The sequence below is a fragment of the Artemia sp. Qi Xiang Cuo genome, chromosome 21 (assembly GCF_049724085.1).
Source record: "Artemia sp. Qi Xiang Cuo chromosome 21, ASM4972408v1, whole genome shotgun sequence".
NCBI classification, from domain to species: domain Eukaryota; kingdom Metazoa; phylum Arthropoda; class Branchiopoda; order Anostraca; family Artemiidae; genus Artemia; species Artemia sp. Qi Xiang Cuo.
This window is the reverse complement of record NC_142814.1, coordinates 1801737-1820852: the sequence shown is the minus strand read 5'-3', so window position 1 is coordinate 1820852 and position 19116 is coordinate 1801737. Positions and strand designations below refer to the sequence as shown.

At 37.9% G+C, this 19116-nt stretch overlaps 1 protein-coding gene across 1 annotated transcript in view; it reads right to left on the bottom strand.

The window, feature by feature from the left end:
* LOC148939138 (uncharacterized) overlaps positions 1–10306 on the bottom strand; it is a 303986-nt gene extending 293680 nt beyond the window's left edge. Inside the window, exon 1 of the mRNA XM_089107240.1 lies at positions 10079–10306. Coding sequence (XP_088963366.1) covers positions 10079–10306 — 228 coding nt within the window. The remainder of the gene's footprint in view (positions 1–10078) is intronic.
* Between the last annotated feature and the right edge of the window lie 8810 nt (positions 10307–19116).

Below are 19116 nucleotides of genomic sequence, written 5' to 3'. Positions count from 1 at the left end.
CAGCTTAGCAAACCAACTGCCAAGACCATAGCCAGACATTGACGAGCGTCCCTTGTAGTAGTCCATTCCATTGCCCAGTTGTCTTGGACCAAGAGTATTAACATAGCAGTCAATATCAGGACAAGTGAACGCCACTTTTTTATTAGGCATCTTGCTGTTGAACGATGGGTCGAAAATGGCATGTAATCACAGCTAAACCTTTTGAAATTGCTATTGGATCACCCAATTCGGTTCTTAGTGTTAACTGACAGAGTTCCAAATAGGAAGTGTTTACGGGGATATACTGAAGATGCTTTATATTGTAGTGATGAATATGTTCTTGATTGGTTTTTCGTTCAAGAAATCGTAGGAGGGGTAAATTTGAATTACCAACCCGAGATGTTTCCAAAAATGAGGCGTAGAGAAATATACATGTGTCTTTGGTGAAGGTAGGCGGATAGTCAGCGAAAATGAAATTAGTGTTTCCGGCACTTTTACCATTGATTATATTGAGCTTAAAGCCAAGAACATCCTTTAGATTATCGTTGAGAATAACCTTTTCACTGGCAATAGGTGAACTAATGTAGATCTTGCCCTCCTCCTTTGAATAGTTGAAATGAAAAGCTTCCTTTTTACGAGCGGAAATTCTTTTATTGATAGTACGACATAAATCATTCATACAGGTGAGTTCCTCGTAGGGTAATTCAATATATGGATAATCCAACCAATTGATTTTTTGAATTTGTTCTTGATCACCTGGTGGTGGCGGCCAATCATAGGGTCTGATTTTTATTTCATATTTACGATCTTTTCTCAGGATGTCAGAGGTATTTTTGAGAATACAGTCGACAAGAGACACTTCATACTGTCCATCGTCGAATTTGATGGTGGGGGAGATTTTCGTCCAAAAATCACTTGTTCTATTCAGATCATTGTAGAGAGGATCAGAAACATTGGACATGAAAGTCACATAGAAATCATTGGGCATTGTTAATATCTTCAGCACTGACCCAAGAATCAAAATCTGAGTTGTATCCTAGCCAGCGAACAAGCAACTGTTTCTTACCATGGCGTGTACGACTCTTTAATATCTTTTCAATTTGATAAATTTCACTAGTGTTTCTAATTTTTTGCAGTTCATATTCATAAAAATCGCCGAGAATCTCATCATCTTTGGTGTCTCGCAGTCGATAAGTTATGGGTCTGGTTTATATGGTTTTAGAGAATTTAAAAAGTTCAGTTCTAAATACAGAATCCCCCATGAAGAAATGATGAGTGGTTATATTTATTTAAACACTATCACCAACAATTTATTTCTTTTTCTTCTTTTTCTCTGGTTCAAACTAGGTGTCGTGATTTAGACCAACATCAAATGTCTGTTCATTATATTGAACATCCCGTGGTGTAGAGTTGGACAGAGATCGATGAGGTCGATGATTATAAATAAACATGATTTTATCTAAATCATTAATAAAAGCCGGTGTATTTTTAAAAGTGCAAAATACTGAAATTAATATAAGAATCGTTCTTATTAATAGTTCAGCCAATGTAGCCTTTATCGGGCTGTGACTATGATAAAGTGTTGTATTATATTTCAAAAGAAACTTTTGCACCTGTGGATTAACAAAATCACTACCACGATCCGGTTGAATTTTTCTATATGAATCCTGTTGGAGAATACTTTCAATGGCCTGAGCAACTTCAACACCTCTCTTTGACCGCAGTGGAATGGCATAGGCATAGTGACTAAAGATACTGATTGCCACTAGAATATATTTGTAGGGTGCATTGTGACACCGTTGAACTGCGTCTAAAGTTAAAAGATCCGTTTGCATTATATGCAGAGGTAAAAAGGCTTTAGTTTGTCGATAGTGATTACTGCGAAGCATATGATTACGTTTTAGTGTGTAACTCGGTTCATTTTATAGAGCCTCGTGTGATTTTTTCAATATGGTGTCTGAGACAGCTTTGGAAAGCGTGTTGGTAGACCTTAAACTTCCCGCTTTGCAAATATTTTCATTTACGAAATTAAGAAATTAATACATTTTGATAGTAGACATGAAGTTTAATTTCAACTCCCCTTTTGCACACTGGCGGGCGAATCAATTCGTCTTCGCTTTTGAATAGCAGCCACAGGTGTTGTAAAATCATTGCTGTTACTGATAGTATCTTCAAATATTAAATCTTCTTCTTTTTTAAATGGTGTTGTTGGTTATTCTCTTAGTTTCTTTAGAATTTGCTTATTGCCAATAAGACTTTTGGGAAAGTTTATTGCACACAGAAAAGTGTATAGATTATCGTCAACGGATAAGAGTCCTTTACGATTCGTCAACATATCACAAATTAAATCAACTAGATTATAACTTTTCCCCTGTATTATGATTTGTTTACCTGTGCTCTCTACTTTAACTTGATGATCACCAGTTTCCAATATGAGATAGGATAATACTCTTTTACTCTGTTCTCGATAGGACACTGGCAATAGGTTTCCAATTTTCAATACGATCGAATTCAATTCCTTCTCCTTTGATTGCAGTGCTGCAGAATCTTGAGGAGATGTTTCCTGTTTAGGGGGATCTGTGGCAGGTCTCTCACGATATGGGTTATGTTTGTCCACACGTCGCAATGCATCTTGAAGTAAAAGCAGTTTTCTGTCATCGGCAATATTCTTATCGTTAATGAATTTGCTTAGATTGTCTTCAAAATGTTCGATGGGCGAGAGGACAAGTTCAAATGGTGTCAATTTATATGGTTTAGCCATTCTCTAGAGAAAACTGTTTACAAGTCCTGCAATTATCGGTAGTAAAAGTGTGAAAAAGCTACCGCCCGCTTGAAGGAGCCGTGTTCGTTTTAATTTTTTTCCCATTTTTTTTAAATCCCAGGCGCGGAAGCGGGCACGATGTTTATTTGTCTGTTGTCTAAAAACATCTGGCAGTTGAACAATGCCTTCCGTTAAATTTAAACAAAGTTCAGGTAATAGATTAATGAACTCATTGTCAACACCGTGTTTGAGTATAGCCTTCCTAAGCAATGGTTTTGAAGTGCTTAAAACGGAAAACAGATGCCGTTGTTCGTGTAGTTTCTTCAGTGTCATAATAACGACTAATAGTATTTTCTACTGTTCACCGGAAGATGTACTGTAATTTCATTGTTGAAAATGTCGGTGACTACACGTAGATCCTCGGGCGTGCTCTGATTAAGATCCAACAAAATGTAACCGTAGGGCTTGCTAGTCACCTGAGTGTACGCTGACAACAGAATGTTAGGGGCGCGAGGTTTTATCTGCTTTTTGAGTTTTTGGAGCTAGCTCTAATCCCGAACGACTCGATAGATAATATAGACGGTGCAATTCAAAGCAAGGGTTCGCATACATTTGCTCTGATGAAACAGATTGTGTAGAACGAGGGTAGCGGACATGTGTTCATGATGAGATCGGACAGTGAACAGTTGCAGCATTTCCTGTGAGAACTGTTCAATGGATTCAGCCAAATCATCAATGATTAGCCACGAGTTCGATTCAATACTATTGAAAACATCAAGTCCTCGTATGAATTGTATTGGTATGGTTGTGGCAATAGCTTTTATTATATCATAGGACTCCTGCCAAATACTATAGCAATAGTAGATTTTTTTCGGCTTTTCCAAAAACATTTTATTGCAATTTTGAATTATTTTAGTTAAAAGTGTTGTTTTCCCCGACATTGAGGGTCCACACAGAAACAATCTGAAGGGTGTTTTAAATTGATACATGCTGTTGGGGGCAATAGTCTGACTACAACTAACTGTAAATCGTTTGTGCTCAATGAATAAGTAGCAGCAATAATTTTCCCTGTCTATTCAAGAACAACAAAAAAACAATATTACATTGGCAGCATTTATTTCGGCACTACATGAAAACAAATATTTGTTCAGTCAACCGGTTCAAAGATAAAAATAACACATATTCAACAGGACTCAATTTCATGGTGGTCAACATTAAAAATATATTTTAATTAAAAATGAACAGGGAAACTAAAAAAATTAATAAATAATCAATTTTTTTAATTAAAAAAAAAACACTTTTATTTAAATCAATTTTTTTAATATAAAAAAAAAAAACACTTTTATTCAAACCACTTTTTTTTTTTTGTCAACTTAATAAATTTTATATACAATAACACTTTTTATACAACAATAAAAAATACACACGCCCTCCCGGGGAAATTGCTAGCACCTTTTTACTTGATTATGACTTTTACGGGGGGTGGGATCCCCCCCCCCCCCAGGGCCGCGGGGGTGCAGGCCGGCCGGCCGCGGTCGGGACCCCCCACCCCCCTGGGCGGCCGCGGGAAGGGACCCCCCCCCCCCCCCGGGGGCCGCGGGGGGAAAAAGAATAGTTGTCATCACTGCGATGGGTTAGGTTAGTTGAGTGGTGGTTGAGTTAGTGCTTGGGTTAGATGAACAGGTTGAGTTAAGGTAGTGAAAGGTTGGTTAGTGGTTAGATTGTCAGGTTAGGGTAATTTATCCAGACCAAGTTGATTACGATAGTCAATGCATTCAAATCGGTCTGAAATACGGTAGTGGCCGTTGGGTAGAACAGTCACACCATTCTCGAGCACATAGACCTTGTCGGATATACATGACATTGCATTCTTGTCCACTCTCAAAGTATAATTTCTATACTCTAGAGAGCGAATTGCAAGCACTTGTGCTCTTGGAATTAGGTTACTTTCAACACAGTCTCTGTACACGCTCATGTTGAAATTGCTCTTTAAAAAGTGTGTAGGCACCCCTTTACTCGCCTTCTTTTCTTCCCCACTAGGAGTTTCCACGCAATAGACTTTGGGACCCGGGAACATCCCCCGGGATATCAAATCACTCCCCGTCTCTGATTTTAATATTAATAGTTGGTTGGGGGCTTGACGTTTCACCAGCTCGGGGTAGAGGGATGGATTCCAGTTGGTGAAATCCATCCGCGAGCTGATGTGTTCCCCCTTTTGCAAATCACCCAATAAATCCGAATCTTCAGTCCCATTTACCTTTAACAGCAGAGAATCTGTATCACCATAGTAAACTTGAACCTCCCCTCCCGTGGCCATTGCACTTTGCACACATTGTAAAAGAACGACAACATGAGCTTTTTTGAAATTTCCAGTACGGAACTACCGCCTGCGATATTCTTGTTCAGTACTACATTTCGCTTTCATTTGGGTAGAAGAACCATGCCAGTCTCTATGTTCGTGACCGAGGTAAAATCGGAGTCGGCACTAATTCGTGCACACTCTAGAGGGTCAGTCACGACATCACAGTGAGATCTATTACGTACGCTCTCACACATTTTGCCAAACGCTGAATTTAGGATGAGCTTATACATTTCCTTCTCCACCTTTGAGTTTGCCTTAGAGCGTTTATCGACAAAGGTGTCGATAAACGTTTTCAGGTAGGGTCGCTGATTAAACTGCAGGACCCTGTGTATTGTGGTGATCTTGAAGCCGTTGCTCACCATCCAGTGCAAAAGCACATGGTGAACAACGATATTCTCTTTAGGGTCCAAATCAGCAATCAGTTTCTGTTTAGAGGGAGTCCAGTGCATCCCCATATCCTCAACCAATGAACGATTGTAGGGGCTCAGCGAGTCCCTGCTCACCGGCCGATTGATACAGGGAAAAACAAAATCTTTGACTGAGTCGTGAAGCGCCAGTGGAATGTGACCATCTACTTCAAAGAACCATCCTTGTGGCCCATTGTCCTCGACGGTGGTAATGTCGGGGAACTCACAAGGATTCTCAAGCCATTGATAGTTCCCACAAGGCAAAGAGTAGTTGGACATTGCCGAGGGGTACAATGAGTTCATGTCCAAGAACACTGCCGTTGACTTTGCACCGGTGCTGCTGTGTCCGCTCGGATCAGTTGATAAGACGCGGTCCCCATGAAAAACATACCCCCCCCTCATTGAACGCTCAACAAAAAGGTGCTGGTCTATATCCGTGATTAGGCCTATTTCCTCCCTGCTAATTTTTAAAATTAAATTCATCACTAAATGGGGTGTAGAAAAATAGTAACCTATATCTAGCCCGAACTCTGAATAGATCTGGTCTGTGTTCTTACAGACTATATCCAACAAAGTTAGAACGTCACTGGCCAAGTACAGTCTACAATACTCCCACCCATTTTTACACTCCCCCTTGGACCAAACCGTCTTGTCAAACTCATACTCCTCGGCTGTGCATTCACGGTTGGTCAGTGAATTGTAAAAAGCTTCAATTGGAGGTAGTTTCTCCTCGCTTAGGCGAGCGTCAGAGCAGTAATAATCGTATGCTTATATACCTTTGCATGTCAACAGGTCATATATTTCACCGTCTGGAAAGTGCCGTTTAAGCAATGGAAAGCTATCAAAATTGTCGCTTTTTTGCACTTGAATCAATTGACTCAATGCCTTGGGGAAAAAACTAAAGGAATCTAAAAACCTGATTTTATTACAGCACGTATGCCCATTATCCACTGCCTGCCATTTCAGCTCGAGAAGCAGCAACTTCTCAGCTGATTTTGGAATTATCTTATTGGTATATGAACTATTTACCCATGTACAATCTACTCCCCCTCCCTCCCTGTGCATACGTGCCAGTGCTGGTAAAATAAATTTTAAATCATAATTGGAATTATGAATAAAAACAGGGATAAAAAACTGCTGGCTAACATTTAAATTACACGATTGATGCGCAACCCCCCTAAAATTACTACCTCCCGATGTAATTTCCTGCCACAAATGGTCATGATCTCTAACTTTCCCCTCCCCCCACGGTTCCCGTTAGTCCCCACCTCTGCAAACACCCCCTTGCCAACCCACCAGAATTTTATATTTTTAATCGCGAGACGATCCTCAGCAGACAGCACCATTGGATAATGCTTATTTCTCACACGAGAAATAGCACCATTAGCCGTGCCAATCAGTTTAGTCAGCGCCTTGTCCATGCACTCCCGCTCATCCAATGTTTCAATTATTTCTAACAACCGCATGGTGTTAGAATTGTCTCTTTGTGCGTGGGCATAGGACACTGCAATGGCCAGATGTTCTTTGTCTCGGTTTGGATATGGTGGGTCATTCACTTCCACCAGCTTAGCTTCACAGTCTAAAGATATTTTGTTGCACTGGAGAAGGGTGTTTTGAAAATTTTTAAAACGTAAAATAGCCCTATCCCCTGAAACCGTTTCCACTGTCTGATAGCCATGACGGCTACAATGCCTCATGTGATCCCGTAGTTTCATATCACTACGGAATCTAGAGAGGCATGTTGGACAGTAGAAACGGGCACTCTGTTTCTTACCCTCCCCCAGAGCTCTACTAATGTCAGTGATAGGGTTAAAATGACCGATTGCGTTCGGTTAACTAGGTGGCGTGTAAAGCAACCAAACCCAGTGTTTAACCAAATCAACTGAGGGACCCCGGACAGGGAAAACCACCCCCTTCTTTATTGAGCGAACCCCCTATTCAAAGTAAGTTTCGAACTGAACCACAGTAACGCCGATATTCAAGTGAGCATTAGCCCTTTCAACAATGTCAATGGATATTATCGTTACTGGATATTTTCCCTCTAAGCATGAAAAATCTACAACTGGGAAAAGGGAGCCGTCCTTCCCGTGTACAGCCCATTTGTCTAAATTCTTCTTGGTTGCGTCCCGAGCTAGAGGCTCAAATGCTGATATGATGAAAGCATATCGGAAACACTTTTGATCTGTTTCAAAACAGATCTTCTGGACACCTTGACAACCCTACTAGATCTGGATTATATTTTAAAACAATGCCCTTATCCCTATCAGACCCTGCCCCCCCTCTTAAAATAAAATCTTTCTTAATTTTACAAATATTAACTCTTAAATTTTCAATAAATAAAACTACTGAGCCACTTCCATTTTCGTTATAGTTCTCGAGATGCGTTATAATTTGATCCACCCAATCCATAAAAACACCCCCAAAATTTTCTAAATTTGAATAAACCACACGCATCTCGGAATTTATAAAATGATAATAAACTTCACTATTTACCTCATTCAAATAAAAAACCTTTAGAACAATGGAGACCTTAATTGAATCACTACCCCCCCACAATTGAATCTGGTTCTACAGAAGTGCACGAACTTTGTCTACATAGTTTTTTACAATTTCTATTGTGTAAAAAAAAAACGTACAACACAAATGCTACTTATAAGTGTCACAAACCATTGCAGAGAAAACAACTATATGATTTAAAAGTCGGTTTGAAATATGAAAGTCTGGGCGAGTTGTACCCCCATATCCCGCGGGGATAGGTCCCCCGCCCCCCATTGGTTCAACAATCACTGGCGCATGCTCCTCGTCTGTTGTTTGAAGTGGCCTCGAGTGGAGATATGAGGGTTGATGGGTCCCTGGTAATTCCCCTGGAAAAAACAAGAATAATTTCAATTGTTTTTTTATAAAGTATCCCAGGTAAACTGTGAGATTATAAAAAAGAAAAAGAAAATAGTAACTAAACTCAGCAATATTAACAGGACTGGTATGTAGATCGTACCAGGTTAAAGGGTTGGGGGACTCCACGAGGGCCTCTCCTTCCACCTCTTCTTCAATAGAGGGTGATTAGGGGACCAATGCACCAATCTATAAATGAAAAATAGCTTATTTTCACAGTGTTCAAATCATCCCCTACAGCTTTTAAAATTTTGATTAATATTGCTTAATAAAATTTGTTTAATAAAACTTAATATAATCTAATATATTAAATAGAAGGCGAAAATTTTATGTTTTATTTTAAAAGTTTTAAATTTTTTTTTTTTTTTTTTTTTTCCCGTGGCGCGTCTCGGGGACCCGTGGGGGCTCTCCTTGGCCATTTACCTTGCCCGGGGTGGGTTACAGCGGTGGGCCCGTGGCGCATCCTGTGGAACTTCACTGAACCGGCGCGCATCACTGGGGCGAGTCCGGGCGCATCTCTGTGGCGAGTTCCTGGCACACAGCGCTTCCCTCACAGCTTCCCAGCCCCACAACGCTTCTCGACCCCGTTGTATATCTTATATTATTATAATATATTTAAAATATAAACAATTAACGAGTATTTTTTTATTTTTTTAAAAAAAATACTAAAAATAAAATTTCATTTTAATAATCTTTATATTAACGGTGGAAAAAAAAAAACATGATTTTATAATTGTATAAGAATAATCAAATTTTAAAAAAATACTTAATTTATTAAGTTTTTTTTTTTTTTTGTAATATTTGTATTGGAAATGTTAACAATTAGTTTATATCGCAATATAAATTATCAAAACCCAAAAATTACCAGAAAATATTGTCTTTTTTGTCTTCACTAATAAAATTTATAAAAAGTGCTAATGCGTGCACTTGACGTGTTTCAAAAGGGGGAACATTATATGTCCTTTGGAGAGAAAAAATCATTCAATAGTCCCACTGAGATATACTCTTACGCAGTGTTCGAAAATGTTGCATGTGGACAAAGGCCTATCTAAGATGGATGAAATCGATGGATATTTCTATATGAAAGGTAGGAAAAAAAAGCTTAAATTTTTATATGTCGGCTGCACATGGGTGCCAGATGCCCCGGGTAGCGAGTGTTGCAGGGTGGACGGACCGGTATCGCTATGTTCCTGTGCGACTGGGTCGGCTATTTCATGATCTTGCATAGATGAGACGGCAGGGTTCTCCATATTAAAAGAAACCATCCATTCTCTTTTCGGTTTTCGACCGGACTGTATGGTGGCTGCCTCGTCCACTTTTGCTTTATTGGGTGGTGGGGATATGCATTCTTCACAATTGTCCTTAAAAAAGAAGAGAAAAAGTTAGTATCTAAATAATTTGCCTCCCTTTTTTTTACAGAAAGAAAGTTAGTACCCTCATCCATGCAATTTTGTTTAGTATATCACTAAGAAAGCAAAAAGTAAAAAAATTACATTATATTTAGATATCTCTCTGTGAGGGGGGGGGGGGGGAGCAGAGAAATTTAAAACAATGGTTGGGGCGGTGGGTTAATATTTTAATATCTCTGAGACAGACACACACACAAACACTTTTACAGCGCGATGAAAAATAGATTTGTTTAGATATTTCTAAAAGTTAGGTAAAAAAAATGCTCACATTTGCAAATTCCGGCTGCAGTTGAGTGCCTGAAGGCCCAGGCGACGCATGCTGGACCTCCTGACCTTGTGTAGGTGGGACAGCTCTTGAAGGCAACACATGATGGAAAGTGAACGGGACGACGGCGTTACATTCTTGCACCGATGTGGCAGCAGGGTTCTCCAACCAGTGGCTGGTGTGCTTTGGGGCTGTCTCACCCTCCCTTGCAATTACAGGTGGAGTGGCCATATATTCTTAATAATTGTCCTGAAAAGAAGAGAAAAAAGTTAGCATCGAAATAATTTTCCCCTTTTTCCACAGAATAAAAATTAGTACCCCCATCCATGCAATTTTGTTTAGTTTATCACCAAGAAAGCAAAAAGTAAAAAAATTTCGTGAAATATACTAATTGCATCCTTTTTTAATCTGAGAATTAAGGTCCACTGAACCGTTCAAAGGCTGGCCTAGTGTATATATTTATCACACCCCCCAGAAATAAACAGTCCACGGAAAATAACTCCCACGGCCAAACACCCAGCGAAAAGTCATGGACAAAAATCCCCGCCCCCCCCCCCCGAAAGATATCGCCTAATGTTGAATCTGTGAATTACGGCTCAATGAACCCTTCAAATGCCGACCTATGTTTTATATTTATAATTAACCCAATAAAAAAAAATAACAAGGTAAATACACCCCCCGGAAAATCTCCCGGAGACAAAAGTCATGGAAAAATATCCCCTCCCCCACCCCCGAAAGTAACCGAAAAAATTAAATAAAATTTAAAAAAAAAAGTTAAAAAAATTTCTTGAAATATACTCAGTTCAACATTTTTTGAATGTGTTAAAGAAGACTAACTGAAACGTTAAAAGGCCGGACTATTTTTTCTATTTATCACACACCACAGCATACACAGACCAGGTACATTACCACCACTTCCAATATCCCAGAGAAAAAAGACATGGAAAAATATCCCCTCCCCCACACCGAACGATATGGTAAAAATGCTATTCAATTTACGCATAATAAAGCACTATATCTTTTTCTTATAGAGAAACCTTTGGTTAAGCCGCTATCCAAATTCTTGTATATTAATCAAAGCCGGATGTACTTTAAAAGGGGTGTCAGTAATGATCAGATAATTAAATCGTTGCGAGAAATCTATAAGTCAAGCCATAGCGGACAGTATATTAAGGGAATGACAGAAAGTTGACAGTTGCATTTAGATAAGATATGGAATTTATCAAAAAACAGAATTATGGTCGTAAACAGAGTGGGGAAGGAAGGATGGGGTTTACGTAACTAAAAAAGAGATTATTTTACGCATTTTATCGAGTATGAACATCATATAGTGGCGTTTTTATAGGGGTGGGGGGGGGGTTACCCGAATAGAGGAGAGGGGTACCACGGAAAACAAGTGTTAAAATAAAAAAGAAATTAAAGGGTAAATTGTAGTTGCCAAGGCTTCAACTTCATCAAATTTATCCATTTTTGTTTACACAACGACAAAATACTTTCTGATAATTTAATCATATTGCATACCCGTTATATACGAAATCTCAAGGGCGAATTGTTATGTAACGGGGAAAATCATATGTAAGCAGGTCTCTGATTGGCTGAGAAGGAGGATGTATCCGACTCGATGATTGGCTGAGAAGGAAACACGTGATCTAACTGTTTCCTGTTCCAGGACACCTTGACATTCACCCCTAGCATGCACTTGTCCAAAACAACAATAATAAATAAATCCCTCAGACCTAAGATTAAAGAAGCCTTAATGTTTCTTAATTCCCTCTTCGTGAATCAATAATTCCCCCTAGCGATTATGTAAATCAAGTTCTCAGGACAGGCTAGCCAAACAACAATGAAGACATGTTAGTTTATTTATTCCACACGCTCGTGAATCTATAATTTCCCATAGCGATTATGTAAATCAATTTCTCAGTACAGGCTAGCCAAACAACACAGAATCCATGTTTGTTTCATAATTCCCCCCGCTCGTGAATCAATAATTTCCCCCATCGATTATGAAAATCAAGTTCTCAGGGCAGGCTAGCCGAGAAAAACATCAAATAAATCGATCTTGGAAAAAGAGGTCATTGAGCGATTACGTAATCTTTCTCCCTAGGGACTCTATGACCATATTGTTTCATAATTCCCCACGCTCGTGAATCAATAATTCCCCCATCGATTATGTAAATCATCCCTCATGTCATTCGCACGTGGTCAAACAACAACAGATCGATTGACCTTGACACACATTAGACTCGATCGATAATCCTTGAATAAATTATGTAAAAAAAAGTTGTAGGTGGCAGCAGGGGTGTCGCGTGGCGCTGGTACCCCCTCCTCTACTCAGGTGGCTACAAAAATTCGAACTCCCACTTTCGAGCGTATAACTGTATTCAAAAGTCAAAATGAGAGGTAAGGAGGTGTGGATTTTTACCACAGACGGCGACAATGACTTTCCTGCAAATTTAAATAAAGTTTTCTTGCACAGAAGGATCAAGCCTAGACCTCTATATCTCTTCCACAAGTAAAGCAATCCGTTTCTGCAATCCCCATTTCTCGACAACCTGAGCCAATACTCTTTCCATTAGAGAACACAAAACCAGCTATATCACAGCCTGAAAGTGTATGAAGACAGTGGATGAAAAAAACTAGATCATTTGGTAAATTCCTGCTAAGTTGATGCATAGGCACTGCATATTCACGTAATTTGACCTAAACTTTCCGTTCTTCACAATTTGAGTGGTATCCAAGAAATAGCTTATAATGATAAAGCAAAAGGACAACAATGTCTGTGTCGTTTGCATCGGCATATACAACACGGATATCCCTCTTCTAGCAGTCCGTTAGCAACACAACTCTGGCATCTGCCTGTTTCTTGTGCAACTCAAACACTGTTCAAAGCCAGTATCATTTTCGCTTTTACTGAACATCACTAGTTTCATCCGGTCTTGAAAGCCTACAGAGAGGCAGACCCTTAAAGCTGCTTGTGGCACAAGAAGTAAGTCTTCAAATTCGTCAAATGAAAGTTAAATTATCTAGCTTTGAGTGTTTACTTAGAAACGCTGCAAATTTGTAAGGAGATCCTCGTGCTCGTGGCAACCACCCCAGTCATTCGAGCAAATCACATAGCCTTTTGTGTCAAAACATCCAAATATTCCATCATTTCTACCTACAAGGACACGCAGTTCTTTAAAGTCACCTTTAACAGACACAAGAGCAGAGATGTTCGTTTTGCGCAGCTCTCAATAGATTCTGAGGTCTCAATGGCTTCTGAGGTACGGCATTAAGTCCACCACCCTTGATTAAGTCGATTCTTTGCTAACCCCGACGGTAACGGGCAATTCATTCAAATTACCTTTGTTTTCAGAGACTCCAGAAGAGCTCACTTCCTTCCTGACCGAACTAAAATCTTCCCAGAAATGGCCCTTTTCTCAAATATAGAAAGTGCATATGGGTAAAACTCATGAAACAAAATTCTTCAGATGGTGAAGCCCTGCTTCGCCAGTAATGTCATCACTCACCAATACTCTTCTGACAGTTCGACAGTAATGAAACTCTTCGCAGCACTAAAAGTCAGTGTTTTCTTTATTTGCTTCGCCAGCTAAAGACAACTTTACCTCCGTAACGCAAGTGCTCTATTTCCAATAGCTCGCACATCGAAAAGACTGTCAGTAATCTCATTACCGACTGTCTCAAGAGTATGAATATTGATCAAATCTTCATCAATACATCGAAAGGGGTTGAGCCTGGATTCCAAAACACACTTCATATTAACAACAGCTTTGTGCAGTTACAGGAAAGGACATCCTCGTGGTGAGTGGTGTCAAACTCACTTTGAGGTACAATACCCAGCATCTCACTGAATTTAGCTGAGACTGAGGCACAAAAAGGAAGAACTAAAGTCCACTTCACAAGTCTAAACTCATTCATGGCGTTCCCTGTCATTCCACCCTTGGTCTTTGTATTCAAAGTAATAGTAGATTCTTCGCATGATCAGATGATATGGAATTAGATTTGGCCTTTCGCCTCTTCAATTTAAACAGTCCATTGCGGAATTTCAGATGTACCCTTTGGGGCATCTCGTATTTGTAGTTTCCAAAACTTGTAGGCTTTGAGCATGCACAGGAATTCTCAAACATTTCCAACCTGGGAGATGATATGGCATGTTTTTTTTAAGACACTGAATGTTCTCATCAAAGGGAGTATCCTTTTTTTTGGATTTTCAAGTTCTGTAGTAAGCCTTCAATTTCTTGGAAAATAGTAATACACGATAAATAATTTGACTCGATGCAAAAATCTTCAAAGGCTTCCCAGTACAGAACATATATAGCCTGAAGTTCTAAGGTGTGAGCGGCAAGGACCTTACAATAGGTATTCCACTCATCACTTTCTTTTTGGCTACTTCAAGTGGATTTCCCGCCTCATAACCAATCTCACCCATAAAGTTCATTAAAATATGAAGACCCCCCATTCTGAGGACAACGTCAGAAAAAGCTGGATAATTGCCTATGGTTATCCGAGTTAAAATTGGGCCCCTTCGCTTCTTCACTAATCGTTCTAAAATGCAAAGGGTTATATAGTTTCTAGATAACTCATTTTGTAGAACGATAAATTTTCTACTTAGTCAATTAATAAAAAATATACCTTATGAAGGCAAATTTTCAAGATAGATCAAACTTTTCCCCAAAATATGGGAAAATAATTGAATAATTGAGGGATTGATAATTGAATAGCAAGAGATAAAGCAATTTTAATTTAATAGCATTGAATCGAGCCCTCAGGCTTTATTTAGTTCACAATGGAGGCAGAAACTGATTTTCCTGGAAAACACCCCTTTGCCCCAGAGAACTGAAAACAAAATCATCTGAATTGAATTTTCTTTTTGTAAAAAAATTAAGACTGATCTAGTCCAAAAGAAAAGTATGAAAAGACTTAACAGGAGGGCCTGCCCCACCCCCTCCCCATCAAAAATAAAAAGTAGTCAGAAATCAAACATTTTTCAAAGATTAATTCTCAAGGACTGTTTTAATCTACTCATCATTAGGCCTGTTTTTTCACTCATCAATGTGCTAAGATCTTACATCTTTTGTCAGAAAACGCTTAAAAGTGAAATCTTTGAACAAAGATCTTACATCTTTGGCCGTTTTTGTGCAAACGTCTTTCATCATTCTGCTCTGATCAGCGGTCTGAAAACAGTGATGAGTAGATCATCAAAGTTCTCTCATCATTGTTCTATATGGTAAAACAGTGGCGGTTTTATTTTCTTCTTATTTCTAGAGTCCCTGTTATGTAGTCCGTAACATTTTTCATTTATAATTCAAAATTAGACGCTTATCTAACAGCTTGGTCCAGCTTAATTCATTTTACCACACGTTTTCTTCTTAATGTGTTTTTATTTTCTTCTGATTTATAGAGTCCCTGTTAAATAGTCCATAACATTTCTCATTTATAATTCAAAATTAGACGCTTATCTGACAGCTTGGTCGAGCTTAATTCATTTTACCACACGTTTTCTTCTTAATTTGTTTTTATTTTATTCTGATTTATAGAGTCCCTGTTAAATAGTCCATAACATTTCTCATTTATAATTCAAAATTAGACGCTTATCTGACAGCTTGGTCGAGCTTAATTCATTTTAGCACACGTTTTCTTCTTAATTTTTTTTTTTTATTTTCTTCTGATTTATAAAGTCCCTATTATGTAGTCCATAACGTTTCTCATTTATAATTCAAACATAGCCACTTATCTAACAGCTTGGTCGAGCTTAATTCATTTTACTACACGTTTTCTTCTTAATTTGTTTTTATTTTCTTCTGATTTATAGAGTCCCTGTTAAATAGTCCATAACATTTCTCATTTATAATTCAAAATTAGACGCTTATCTGACAGCTTGGTCGAGCTTAATTCATTTTACCACACGTTTTCTTCTTAATTTTTTTTTATTTTCTTCTGATTTATAAAGTCCCTATTATGTAGTCCATAACGTTTCTCATTTATAATTCAAACATAGCCACTTATCTAACAGCTTGGTCGAGCTTAATTCATTTTGCCTCACCTTTTCTTCTTATTTTTTTTTTATTTTCTTCTGATTTATATTATCCCTGTTATGTAGTCCGTAACATTCTCATTTATAATTCAAAAATAATTTTGTCAAATTTAATTCATTCTGCCTCACGTTTTCTTCTTGATTGTTTTTCCTTTTTGAGAGTCCGTGTTATGTAGTCCGTAACATTTTTCATTTATAATTCAAAAATAGACGCTTATTTAACAGCTTGGTCGAGTTCAATTCATTTTACCACACGTTTTCTTCTTGGATGTCTTTATCTACTTCTTAACTTATAGAGTCCGTGGTATGTAGTCCGTAACATTTTTCATTTATGATTCAAAAATAGACGCTTATTTAACAGCTTGGTTGAGTTCAATTCATTTTACCACACATTTTCTTCTTATTTTTTTATTTTCTTCTGATTTATAGAGTCCCTGTTATGTAGTCCGTAACATTTTCAGTCATAATTCAAAATAGACGCTTATCTAACAGCTTGGTCGAGTTTAATTCATTTTGCCTCACGTTTTCTTCTTGTTTTTTTTTCTTTTTGAGAGTCCGTGTTATTTAGTCCGTATCTTTCTTACTTATGGTTCAAAAATAGCCGCTTATTTAACAGTTTGGTCGAGTTTAATTCATTTTACCACATGCTTTCTTTTTGGTTGTATTTATTTATTTCTTAACTTATAGAGTCCGTGGCATGTAGTCCGTAACATTTTTCATTTATGATTCAAAAATAGACGCTTATTTTTTTTTTTTTTTTTTTTTTTTTTTTTTTTTTTTTTTTTTAGATAGATAGATTTATCTTCCATATATCAGTAAAATAATTACATAACAATCTACAAATCCCCACAGAGGCTCCATGGCCTGTAGGAGGGGGATTATGAAAAGATCAAATAAACATTAAACATTTAAACGCTTAAGGTTTAAACAATATAAACATAACATTAATATTTAAACATATAAACATAAGCATCTGAACATGTAAAGCATTTGCTTTATATAACGAAAAAAAAAGGAGAGTTCACTAAATAAGCTTTATCAAACTACAGTGAATCACAACATCTAAAAAAAAAAAAAAAAAAACTATTGGCAGCAGGCAAAAGTAAAGAAAATTAATCACATTAAAACAAATATTTTTTTACTAGTCTTTTGAAGGTGCCAAACGAGTGGCGTTCTCGAGCCGAATCGGGAAGGGTGTTCCATGTCAAATGATACGCAACAAGAGGATCAAAATCGGATCTTAGTGTTGGTGTATGGGGAATTTGGATATTTGGAGAACTACGGAGTTGATAATTTGACCGATCAGATACAAAAGAAGACGTAAACCTAAGGGACCTAGGAATATCACCATGGAGCTGAAGAAAAGCGAAAGACGCACAGGAAAAAATATAAAGTTTTTTAATATCAAGTAACGCTTTAGTTGCCGAACGATTTATATCCTGGATAAGATTTATAGCTTTATCATAAATATTCGAAAGCGGTTTGAGAAAAGAAGGGAAAGTAGACATCCATATGACTAAACAATAGGAAACATAAGAATGAATTAAGCTATAAAATAGGATTCTTAGAATTGGTCCTGGAAAGATATGTTTTAGTTTTCTTAGAATACCGAGGTTTCTGCAAACCTTCATTTTAATCAAATCAATATGGTGTTTAAAAGATAAATTTTTATCTAGGAGGATACCTAGGAAACGGACATGGCCATCCTTTGGTCTACTAATAAAGCCTTTGGATATATGAATTTCAGATTATTGAGGACAAGCCTGGGATATACGAAAAAAAACTAAAAAACTAGTTTTAGAAACATTTAAGGCAAGAGAGTTAGCATCAAACCAAATTGAAACTCTCTCGAAGAGGCCCGCTAACTTTGTACGAACCTCATCCTCTGTTCTCCCAGAAGTAATAAGGGTGGTATCATTGGCAAAAGTAACAAGAGAATACGAGGTATGCAAACTATAGTTATGGGTAAGGGAGATTGTTGGATGACATAGACGACAGCAATAAAGAGGATTTTTATTTCTAACTGCAAAAATTAGGTCATTTATATAAATTAAAAACAGTGCCGGCCCTAAAACTGACCCTTGAGGGACCCTCTGGTCAACACTAGATGGTGAGCGGAAAAGCGGATCTACATAAATTATTTTACCAGACATGAGAGACTTGAACCAAAAAATGCACTACCTCTTACGCCAACATGAGAAAGTTTAAATAGCAGAACATTGTGGGTTAAAGAATCAAAGGCTTTACGAACATCCAGAAGCAAAGCAGCAGGAATCAAAAGGGAGTCTAGGGCAGAGTGAAGATAATTCAATAAAACTGAACAAGCATGCTCAGTTGAATGATTTGCTGGAAAACTAAATAGAAAATCGTGAAAAAAATCTTTAGAAGTAAGAAAATTATTGAAACGAGAAAGCATCGCCTTCTCAAAGATTTTGCTTAACACCGACAACAAAGACATTGGTCGATAGTTCGATGGATCATTTCGTGTCCCCCCCTTATATAATATGATGACTCGAGCACGCTTGAGACTACTCGGGAAAATACCATGCTGAAAGGAGAGGTTAATAAGTTTTGTTAAGGGAGAAATAATGGAAGGAAGTATGAACTTAATTACTTTAGTAGAAATATTATCAGGGCCAGACGAAGAATAATTTTTCAATCCCATAGTAATTTTAGCAATTTCTTTCTCCGTCGCTGGTTCCAAAAACATTGACTTCATACAAGGTGGCCCAAGATAAGACCTGAAGTTGGATCCTGAAAGAGAAGAACCAACAGCCGAAGCGGTCCTTTTACCAATATTCGCAAAATATGAAGTAAATACATCTTGGACATTCAGTTCACCTTCGATGATTTTGCCATTGAGATCCAAAAAAGAAGGGGCTGATGGAGACTGAAAAGAGGGCCTAAGCACAGAATTTATAACCTGCCAAGTTTTTCGTATATCTTTACCACAATCTGAGAAACAATTAAAATAATACTGGGACTTGGCCTTTCGACACACAGA